Source organism: Lissotriton helveticus, chromosome 3_1 (assembly GCF_964261635.1).
Source record: "Lissotriton helveticus chromosome 3_1, aLisHel1.1, whole genome shotgun sequence".
NCBI lineage: Eukaryota > Metazoa > Chordata > Amphibia > Caudata > Salamandridae > Lissotriton > Lissotriton helveticus.
The window spans coordinates 162,386,429-162,398,752 of NC_136061.1; the positions used below are offsets into that span (position 1 = coordinate 162,386,429).

Consider the following 12,324-nt stretch of genomic DNA (forward strand, 5'->3'; position numbering starts at 1 on the left):
AGTCTGCGTGCTTACCATAGGCTGACCATAAAAAAGAGGATCAACTTAAAAATATGCTGCTTGGTCCACAAGACCCTGAATGACAAAGGGCCAAAATATCTAGCCAAAAAACTAATAAAATACCAACCAACCAGACTTCTGTGCTTGACCAGTAAACAACTCCTAACAGTACCTAAAGTGCGTAGAGTAAGGAACGGAGGCAGAGCATTCTCCAAAAACGGCCCTGAAACCTGGAACGCCCTACCTCTATATCGCCGAATGGAACAAGATCACAAGTAGTTCCGTAAAACTCTTAAAACCTGGCTTTCCCATCTCTGAGGAGTCACCTACCTTGGGTCTTTGAGTATCTGCTGGTGCTGCGAAACCTACGAGCGATACACGTGCCTAACAAATACCAAATATATACATACAATTGGTCAGTGGGGCCTACTTCCTGTTCCTCGAGTTCCACAAGGGGAGCACAAGCAGAGACGTGGCACCTGGGAGCAAGGTAAGTTTATTGTTTTGAATATTTTCTTAATATTTGCACCATGCGCACCCCCCCAACCCCGCCGCTCGACCACTGCCCATTCTAAAAACTAAAGGAAAAGTAAATACATATTTTGTTGTATCCCAAAACTGTACAACACATTCATTGTTTTTCAATCTTTATAAATATCATGGTTTACTTTTTTCAAAATCTCTGAACACAATTTAAAAAGAATATGGAAGCGTTAGAATGTAAAGAGAAATGTGTCATGCGGAACGAGCAAAGAGCCTGTCAGTAGAACTATATCTAGGAGATTAGCTACTCATGGTGGTGCTCCCTAACACCCAGTCTAAGTTCTACACTGTTGAGAGAGCCCACAGTGTGCCGTTACCGCCCATTGCCCAATGGGCCAGCCCCCCACGACCAATGGTGGCCTAGTTATTGGGCAATCGAGACAATACATTGCAGCAGGTGCGCATCCATGGTCCCTTGGAGTATAAAATTCAGAAAATCCACCTTTTCCCTGATTATGCTGCCCAGACACAGAAACATGACTCAGCTTCTCCTGGCCTAATCAAGTGTTTAGAGATCTGGGCATTCCCTATGAAACTACGCGTCAGAAGACCAAACTCATTTCTTCACCTCCCCAGATGATGTGTGGTCATGGCTGGACGACCAGGGTCACACTATATTTCCGAAGCATGCAGGGCCAGGCAGGAGGCAGCTTGTAGACCAAGGTGTGGACAGAGACAAATACGGCCACCACCTAGGACCCCCATGTAGGAGCGGGGGGTGGAAGAGTGTGCAACACTGGTCTCCAATATTTGGGCTCAGAGCAGAGCTCCCAGTGTGCTGGGGGCCAGCGATGCGGAGAACGTGGAGGGAGACTCAGACACAATATAATGTCACCCCCAGCACTGAAGATGACTTACTGTAATGTCTCTGGGCCTGTTGCGGGGAGCCACAATGACCCGCCTGCCGTGTGATGCCTGTACAATCAGATGTCCTAGGATGCAATACTATCCTAATGTTGGGTAGAGGCACGATTAGGTGGCATACAACCCTTGAAGAAAGTGTGACTACAGGGGGATGCTCATACTTGCACTCCAGTTTCAGTTAGTATTACGATGAAACTGGAGTATCTGTGTGTGTTCACATAGAAAGTGATAAGCAAAGTCATTATATTTTAGATTTCCTTCAAACCAGAAAATTATTTTAATCTTTGAGGGGAGTAAATATAATGGGATCGCTAGCCCAGAGGAAGGCCAAATGACCCAGAGTGGGCGAAAAAGAATGGCCGAAACATGTCAACAGAATAGGCAGTAAGTAGAGATATAGGGACTCTAATTACCCTTCAAGACAATCTCCATATATGATTTGATTTTTAATCATATCCAGGAAGCCCGTGATTAAAAACTGCTATGGACATTCCTGATGTAGTTTTAGGTCTTTACTTTGTTTGTTTATGCGTAGTTTACTGCGTGGACCCCAACATATCTGTTTGTGTTGTCCTCCCCTTCCCTTTGCTCCATCCCAGGCGTTGGATGTAGCAGCCCTATGATGTAGCATGCCACTATTAGTGGGTAAGGTCATTTTTACAAAACCTTGCATTTTTCATAGGTGGTGTGCCTTAACACCCGCTGCTTCCTCCTTTTTCTCTTTGTGTGGGTGCTAGTGAGCATGGAAAAGGAGTAGTACCTCTTTCCCCTTGTTGATGTGTGTGGGGACAACTATATGGCACTGGGTACTCAGCATATGCCATGGGTCTCAATATGGGTCTCACCCGGGGTCTCACTTACTATATTGCATACATCCATTGATCCACATGACCGGTATATAATTGCGCATGTCGCCATCATTGGACGGTCTTCCTCCATCACAAGCTTTTATGTTCCTAATATCAAATAGGTACACTTCCTAGATGTCTTGTTCCCGCACCTTCAAAGAACTTTCGATACGCACAGGCTATTGGGGGTTTTGGGGGGGGTGATTACAACCTGATACTAGACATTGACTTGTGCTGCTCATTGCCCTCCTTCCCTCAGGTCCTAGTGGACCATTGGCACAAGGGTTGAGGAAATGGGCTGACCAGTGGAGGCTGGTGGATCTAAGGAGAGAATGTCATTCTGAGAACCACGAATACTCCTACTACTCAGCACCACACAGGATTAGATAGATTTATGGTCTCTCCTCATTTAATACCAATTATCTCCAGTACCGAAGACTTATTTCGCACTGTCAGATCACAAATGTATTCTTCTAATGCAAGCATTGGGACACATACAAGTGGTGAAAAACATTAGTATGGGATCAGTCACATAGGCCGAAACTGTTGGTACCAGCGAACGTGCATTGCGCCCTGATGAAGCGACTCAGAAATATACATTATAGGGAATACCTCACCGCCATCAAGGGAAAGGAGACAGGTTAGGTCACCTACTAGCCTGGCTCTTCCGCACGGATTCACCTCAGAAGCCTATTGGGGCCATACCCAAGACGGATAGTCACAACAGAGTTAGACATTAATAAGGCTTTCATGACCTCTTATTAAAGTATATATGCGGTGGACAGGACCCCACCACCATGCCCACATTGATTGATTCCTGGCCTTGGTGCAGATGCCGCAACATTCTGCAGCACAATTGAGAGATCTGTATGCTGACTCCTGTCCGACTACGCCTGCCACTCTTCCCACTGTGCTGAGTGGCCATACTCAAGATGATAGTCCTCCCCAGACTGCTTTATTTCTTTATGGTCCTTCCCCTAAGTCGGATTGGACCTTCAGCCAGGAACAAAGACTCTCTATGGAAAAAAGCCATGAATACCATAGCTCTGCGTGGTATGGGAGTGCCCAACCCAGAATATTACTCTCTGGCAGAGCAACAGGTCTGGTTTGTGCGCTGGCTGGCAGTCGACTTGGAAAGACAAGATATAATGCACCTCCTAGGCAATAGGGACCTCCTTCTCATGCTATATCTAAGCACAAAGCCTGCGTTGCCTTAGACTAGAGCACTTCAACACTAAAAACCTGCTGGAGTTTCTACCTGAAATAGACTAGAAAACATTTCCAGTACTCCTCCGACCTCCCACTATGGGTGATGTTGGCGCTGGCAAGAGTAGCTACTAAACACACTATGTGGGCCTGGCGACAGTCCAGGGTTACCACTCAGTAGCTCCTTACACTCGATACTCTCACAAAGGACCACAGACAGTGCGGTGATCAGTTCCTGACATGAGGCCTAACAGCTGGCACTGGATGCCACTTGGGGATAAGAAACAACCGAGCATGCTAAGGTTGAGTTCTTATCCACCCTACTAACATATGGGGTAAACCGTAGAGCAGTGACCTACATGCACAGGGCTTTGGCTCCTAAATGTCATGCACTCACGACCGCACTAAAGTTAAAATGGGAACAGAAAGTGGAAAGAGATATACCAGACAAGGAATAGGCCACGCCAAAACGATGAATAGAAATCCGCAATTCAAATACACGCAGCTCAATTATCTCCACTGCACATACTTATCCTGGTGCGGCTGTACTCCCATTGACATGGCCCAGATGTAAGGCATCAGAGGCAGATTTTTCCATATGGTGTGGGACAGGGCACATATAAAGTATATTGGAGAGCAATTTCGGAGATAGTAGCAGACCTCATGGGTAGACCCTTACATGTGACTGTATAGGGGTGTTTGTTGGGGAGGTTCATAGGGCAGGCGAAGTCCAAACTCATCAACAAATTTCTAAACTTGGCCTTGCTCGTGGAAAAGCAAAGCATAGCTATAGGCTGGAAGGCCAGTTTGGCTCCTTCGAATTTGAGATTGATTTAGGAGCTGATCATATGGTGTATCGCCTAAATCAATACACTGACCCACATACACCAACAAACGAGGAAGGGGGCCCGAATACAAACTGAGACACATTATACTGGCGGACAATATGCCACCATGAACACGACAGGAAGGCTGCGCCACACAGAGGTTGATCTAAGTTTGGGATCTGGCTAATAATTGATATGACTGGCCCATGATGTGGGGAACGTAAAATGTTATGATCTACGAGGAGCTTTTCGAATACCATGCCTAATTAATGGCGCTGTATACGGAGTCATTATTCTCCAACTCTGGGAACGGGGAATACATGGATAGATACACTGGATTACGCAGCGTTATCTACTGTGAGATTGCAAGTATTACTCATTAATCATTATTTGTTATTTTTGGCTTAACTATCTCCCCTGATAACTATAGCAACTGTACAGCCATAAGGGTATAGGTTTGATGTTGCTCTCTGATTTAATTGTTGCACGCTAATATAGGTCTGTACTTTTTTTTTAAAATACCTTAAAGAGATATTTAAAAAAAAAAGAGTGGCAATAAGGCCAACCACTGATATGCAACTGGCGACTGAAAGCCCACTGCAAGTTCACAATAGCTCTTTTGCAACCAGGCAGCTTGTAGCATCTGGTAGGGGAGACCTGGAAAGTGACAAGTTGTTGAATAGTGTTGGAACGTGCTTCCATCATTCATAAATATATTATTGCACAATGTAAGGTTTACTAACTTTCCATAATTAACACACATTAAATACCCATTATACCTATCAATACTGCCCAGCTAATATTTTGTGTAACAATTGATAGTCAGCTGAAGGAGTCACAACGCCGGTGGACTACACATGCTCCCGTCTAGTCTAAACCTCAAATATTCAACAACAAACAGTAGTATTTATACATTTCACAACCATCTGAAAATGTTGCGGGTGCCCAGTGGCTAAAAAAATCACTCAAAGTATAGAAAACTGTGGTCCTTTACAGTGAGGCAAGGTGGTGTACCAAGGAAGCGGTGTCCTTGCGTAGTGTGTTTGAGTTCAACTCAGAGAACTGCCCCTCAGCCGTCGCCTAAAAAATAAGCAAACTAACTTGCAAGCATTTTGAGGCATTCCATTGCTACAGACAAAATTTAGCATTTGGTATATCTGCATGCTTTAGCTCCAGTTAAACTCGTGTTTATTTCATTTCTAAAGCACAGCTCATACTTAAAACTCAATAGAATAATTTGGGATCTTTTCAATTTTTAATCACAGTTTGACGGACGATGCACACTAATCAATGCTCCGCTGGGATTGCAACAACAAGTGGCCAACAGGTGCTCAAATGAATCCTCCTGTTCAGGTGAACTCTATTAAGTGGGACGATTTCATAGAATGCAGTGGGGAAAAAAGGTTGAATTGCACAAGATGGCGGACACCACACGACTCGGAAGTTAGATCATGTGATCAATTCAAGATGATAGGGAATGGAGCTAAAGGAAAGGGTGAATTCATTGTCATTACCATGAATCAATACAGCAAAGCATTATTTGTTTGCCGTCTCTATATACCATCGTGTTTATTGTGCTTAATCCTAAATACTTCGAAAACAGTTGAAAAAAAGATTTTAAAAAATAGAGGAAGACTGAGCCATATGCTTCAAAAGAAGTTGGGTATGTATTGTATGGAAAACATTGTTTCCTAAGGATTTATTTGTAATGCATTAATGTAATCTATTCCTTCCCTGAGTTCGATGTTAAAAACAACTGATAGTATTTTCTCACATCTAGAAATCAATGAAGTGCAGATGGCATAGTGGTCAATGCACTAAGAGCAAATGTTTATACTCAAACATTAATGAACAAAGTGAGTCCATAAAATCCTACACAGTTCAGAAACAGTCGTAGTATTTAGATTTTCCGAGTGGGCAGGAATACGTGGGACTCATCAGGACAAAATCGTCTGCCGGCACCTCAAATGAGCAGACAGACAATTCGCTGGCTTCGGAGGACCCTACCTACGGTGAATAATCCTTTATGTCAGAACAAATCGTTCTGGGATCACCAGTCCAAAAATCAGCTATAAAAATCAATAGGTCAGCTGCTGGAAATGAATACAAAATGTTGTTGTAATAGTTGTTCTGGCTGGATTTCAACTCGTTGCTCTGTTAGTCTGTGATGCACCAGTCAGTCAGCAGGTTCAATGTGCAGATATGATCGATTTATGAAGTAAGGTGGATTCAATTCGTGAAAAATGTTCATGTTGAGAACTTAATAGAACATAATGGTTATCATGGGATGGAAAAATGAAAGTTTTTAAACCCTTCTAATAGGAGGAAACTGTAAGTTAAATGTAATGGTTAGCACAAATTTCACCCACAGAGGAAAAGCCTATGAAGTTCTATAGTAGCTTGGATAGAAATACAAAGTAAACATTTTTCACTTAATTTTTGGGGATGGTTCCCCAAGACCAATGAAAGTCCACAAAAAAAGGGAAATTTTACTTCTTGTACATAAGGTTGTGGAAGGCTCTTCCATTTTCCATTGGCACAGCCTCCAATCTAACACCATTTAAAGATTGATTCTATCATCTTTTCTCAAAAGACCCATCTTTTTACTGGGAATTTGGAGTGACATAAGGCTTCCCAAATGTGTGCAATTTTCCTGAAAGATTTAATGGTGGTGGCGAGAAAAGACACAGGCTGTGGGCAAATCACTCCAACTCCATACTGAATAAATGGGTACAATAACATGGACTGGCGCATGTGGGCAGAGGAAGTGGTGTCTTAGGCAAGAGGATGCCAAAGGAAATTCAAAAACAAATGTGGACTGTGGAAGGCATTCCCTCATGAAACATAATAACTTATTAAGCCAATGCCAGGAGTAGGGAACACTGCCTAACTGAAAAATTTATGTGATATCAAGAGGAACAATCGACGATCTGACATGAGCTCCATATTGGGGACCGTTAACAGAACAAGTGTGCACATTTATTAGATAATCTGTTGTGACTAGTCTAAAGTATTTGGGTTTGACTCTATTTGGGGATTGATACCTGAAAGTTTGCTTTCTTTTTTTGTTCGAAAAAGAATAGAAAACGCTAAAAAGAAAGGCTTACCTTTTGAGCCAAAGCTTTAGAACACACCTAAGAGGATATCTATTCTTCAAAGGCACCTAATAAGTGTCCAAACACATTAACTCAAGTTAAGACGTCTTACCTCTGCCTTCCTTTTGTTAATGGTTTCAGTTTTTGAAAAAACTACCCGCACACTGATAACTAGCAAAGCTGGATAACTCAACTGAATAATTCTGATCAATCAAGCAATCAAACAGCATCTATAAAAAGCAACACTGTCACCCCTAGGGCACGGTCTCTCCGTTGAAGATCCGGGTGTTGAGTCTCTTTCTGAAAACAGGCGTCCAGTAGGTGGTTTTGTTCCTGTAACTCGGTGAGCTGCTGGTTGATGGCTTTCTAGAGTACTTTGACCAGGTAGGGGAGCAGGGAGATCGGACGGATGATAATTTTTTAGATCACGGGTCAGCTGAGGCTTTCTTTAGAAGGGGTCAGATGTCTGCTTGTTTCTATCTGTCTGGAAAGGTTTCTATGCAGATGGAGGTGTTGAGGATGCTGGTGAGTCGCGTGCTGATTTGGGCCAGTTACAAGGTTGTAGAGGTGGTGCGGGCAGAGGGGTCAGTGGGCACCCCAGAGTGGATGGAAGACATGATGGATGAGTTGGTCAGCCGAGACGAGGTGGTAATGATTTGGCTGATGTTCGCTGGTTGGTTGAGGTCGTTGGGGTTGAGGGTGGCGGGTTGGAGGTTGAAATTGTTGAAGATGTTGGCGATCTCGCTGTGGAAGTAGTTTGAGAGGGTGTCGCAGAGTTATTGAGAGGGGTGGACCGTGTTCTCTATAGCTGTTGGGTTGGAGAATTCTTTAACCTTTTTTATTAACCTCTTTAAGTTGAAAGTTTAATAAACCCTCATTCAAATCCTTGACATGGACGCAGTACACAAATCACTGCAGCAGGCACTCATTAAATTAAATGTACAAGTTAATTTTTTACCTTTTAGTATATACAGTGCTTATACAATAAATTATATACATTACCTCTAATGAGTAAAGGTAGCCAGGGTTTTCATGCATTAAATATGGCCACCAAAGTTTTGGGTCCACAACCTTGAGCTGCCCGGTAAGACCTGTTCCAGTTGCAACGACTTTTCCTTCTCTGTCATACAGCTTCAAAAGCAAAGAATAGTCTTTTGCACCAATCACAGATATTTGATAATTCACCATACCTAAAAGAAAAAGTGTACCAAGATATTACCTGAAGTTAGAATATATAAAGTATGCAAATAGAATGTTTGGAAATACAAGTTTAAGTCTGTCTAGAGGGAATAGAAACTCAGTTCATGGTATAAGGTTACATAACAACTACATCGTGTAGAGTGATGAGAAGCAGCAATCCAATCATTTGGGAGCTTCCTTAACTACAGTAAGCATTGCAGAACAGAGTCCTATATACAAAGAAAAATATTCATGCAACCATGCTTCAAGGGACATCTCCTGTCCAAGCATGAGAAATTATCCAGAGACCTAAGTGGTGATTCTTCGATGCCTCCTACTATACTATGCTTGGGGTACGACCAGGTGGTTCGCAAACTCAGCGTTCAAATAGCTGATGGCTCTAGCTTAGATCCAGTGTAGGGGAGATATGAATTGCTGATACACAGCAAAAATGTTCATCAATCAAATGGCAGATATTGAAGTCTTCCAACTCCCAAAGTTATGGTTCTTTGATTGACGTTACCACAAGGTCATCTCATAAGCCATTCTACTGTGAATCTTTCATTGCCCCAATACCACAGACCTCATTGCTTGTTGTTTTTAGCTGTTAGCATAGTTTGTATCCAAATTTAGTTTTAAGGTCACGTAAAATTATCCTGACAATATTACAATCAAATTGTGGTTCTCACAACTCCCCTCAAATGCACGTTATACTTCCTTTATATACCTAATAGCATTGATATGGCCCATGTCACCACCCATTGCATTAGATAATTTAGTCTAAGACAGTATTAATGATCTTTTCATTTATGTGGCATGGTTTCCTCTCTGTATGCACGCTACTTAGCCCATGTCCAATCATGCTGCTGGGGGCATCCACATGCCTCATATTTTGGCTTCTCCCGGATAATGAGCTTATCAATGCTGGTCTTCCATCTGGAGTCAATGGGGAGAGCAGGGTTCCTCCAGCTCTGAGAAATGTCTCTTTTCACAGTCACGAAATACAAACATATTAGGATGTTTTCAGTATATGCAAAGCCCTCATCTTCAACCAAGTTCAGAGTTAGGTCTATGAGGCAGCCAATGACTAACTGTGATGCATTGCCCACAGCCTTCCAGAGGAACCATTTTTCATGAATGTTGTGATAGTGAGGAGAAAGGCCTTTATTTCAGTAATGCATCTCAGACATGATTTGTTTGAGCTTCTCTGCAAATGCCAAAGAGGTTACTGGGTCAGGCAAGTTCTATGCAGGTAATTGAAATGTATTAAATGGTCTTGGGTGGAAATTGAAGATTCCCTGAGGTCAATTCCTCCATGAACAAGCAGCCCAGGTATTTCTCCTACTCTGCCCTCAGTTTTAGGAGTGTGTCAGGTGTATTAATGATGAGATATCCATATAGCACCGATATTCCGCAACGGGGAGGCATTTGAGATATACACTGCAAGGTGTAATTGTAAATAGTGAATGAATTGGGTGTTATCAAGGCAACATTCCGTTTTATCTATTCAAAGAACTTAATAGTCTTTGAAGATATTAGGTCAGCTTGGGCTCAAATTCACAAGTAGTCCCAGGTCTTCAATCCTACAAGTGTGGTCGACAATCAAAATCGTGTGCCCTGTGATAACTGGGTTTACCAGAAATCTTCCCATCCCAGGGTATTTGTTTCAGAGATGCCGTCCATGGGTCAATGACTATTCTGATTGCCGGGAGCTGTCCGGCATATATATATATATATATATATATATATATATATATATATATATATATATATATATATATATATATATATATATATTACCTACTGGCGGTCGCCAGTAGGTATATATAGTTAGGATTTTTTCCCTATGGGATTTTTGAAAATTCTATGTCTAATAACTTTGGCGTTTGTGGACAGAATTGGCTGAAATTTTCTGGAAAATGGAACATTTTGTTTCTGAGCAGCCCCTGGAAATTTGGGGGGGGTTCGTCAAGGGGGGGCCGAGAAAAAAGGGGGGTCCCAAAACGTGTTTTTAACATTGAGTTTTCCATAGGGCGGTTGGCCTCACTTTTAGCCCGAACGGCTGAATGGATTTCCACGAAACTTGGCAAAATTGTAGGGACTGGTAGCCCGATGTGCCTTTGCTAGGTCTCAATATATGTGCTCCAGTGGATTTTGAGAAATTAACGTTCAAAAAAAGATATATATCTGTAACAGCAGACCGGGCAGCGCTCCGGTTCGCGTACTTTACGCGTAACGGAACTTCGCGTAGCGAAGCTGATTGGCTCTCCGGTGTCTGTCAACATTCTAAACAGTCCGGAGCGGCCGCCATCTTGTCTCTCGGTAGGATTGAGAGACAAGAGGAGGCCAAAACAAAGGGGGAAATGACCATAAGGGGGCATAGTAGATCCTCCCTGACCCCCTAGGTTTAATGTGGAGGCTTTAAAAGGGCCCCGCGGGGCAAAAAAAAATAAAAATTTTTTTTGTTTTTTTGCGTGGGTAGCGCCCGGTTCGCGAACCGGGAAGCGTTCTGGGCAGCGTACTATAAGGAAAAAAGAATGATAGACTTTTCAAATACTGTATGTTAATTGATTGTTGGTTTTGTTGATTATTTTTTAATTTTTTTTATTTTTTAAGCAATTATTTATTATTGTGATTGTGTTTGAAAATTTAATAACATTTCTAACATTTAACTAGTTTATGAATTACATATAAAAATGATTAAAGACTCAAACAATTTTTTAATATTACATACAATTTTATTTTTCGGATTGTTTTTCAAAATTTAATAGAACGTCTAGCATTTGACTGTCCGATATGTCCTCTTGTTGAGTGAACATAAGTTCCCACATTTGACCGTCATCATAATGAAGTAAATGATCCACAGATTCTACACATTGAACTAATTCATGGTCCCGTGATTCATCCATGAAATCTGAGTCATCATTGTCCTCAATATCTTTTTCTGTGTTGTTCTCCAGAACAATTTCGAAGGAAACATTCTGCTCACCTTCCATTTTATTGCTGTAATTTGCATAAAAAATAAATATATCAGTAGAGATAGGGCACTGTTGGGTTTAAGTTCAGACAGGTACTTGTGAGTTTATAACAGAGAAGTAATCTATGGGCACTGTATGGTTTCAGGCGTGAAGTAGTACTATTAAAAAGTGCCTGTGAAGAAGCCTAAGTAAATTCATAATTATACCACAGAAACCTAAATCAATCCATAATTATAATAAAGAAGCCTTTCTCAATGTCTAACTCTTACAGAGGGATAGTATATAACTATCTGAAAATGTTTTCAAATTTATAAAATAATATCTCACCTTCTAAAAAGAAGTTTAAGTTGTGAGTGAAAATGATCTTGCAATGTAGTTCAGGAAGTAGTAGTCAAAATGGCTGTGTTTCTCTCTCTTCCTTTATATATATTCAGGTAGATAACCAATCAAATGTCAGGTAAAAAAAGTAGAAAATGAAAGTAATATTTTAATTGGTTGTGAATTCCAACACTTCAGATGTGTTTTGTGAAGTAATTTACCTCAGGGTATTTAGAGAGGTCTACAGGCTAAATGGTTAAATGGAATTTCAATCAAATTTGTGAAAATGGTAGGCATTGGTATGTAGTATGAGCTAATCTATATTTGGTGAAATTGTCTCCAGTCGCTTTTCTGTAAACTACTTTCCCACCTTTTTTGATGGTGCGCTTCCCAGGGAGCGACCCGGTACGCGAACTGGCGAGCGCCCCGGTTCGCGAACCTTAAGCGTTACGGGAGTCCACCATTT

At 41.7% G+C, this 12,324-nt stretch overlaps 1 protein-coding gene across 1 annotated transcript in view; it reads right to left on the reverse strand.

Moving 5' to 3' along the window:
• Positions 1-12,324, reverse strand: part of GUSB (glucuronidase beta) — a 205,581-nt gene that overhangs the window by 111,272 nt on the left and 81,985 nt on the right. Inside the window, exon 5 of the mRNA XM_078679464.1 lies at positions 8,386-8,573. Within this exon, the coding sequence (XP_078535590.1) occupies positions 8,386-8,573 (188 nt within the window). The remainder of the gene's footprint in view (positions 1-8,385; positions 8,574-12,324) is intronic.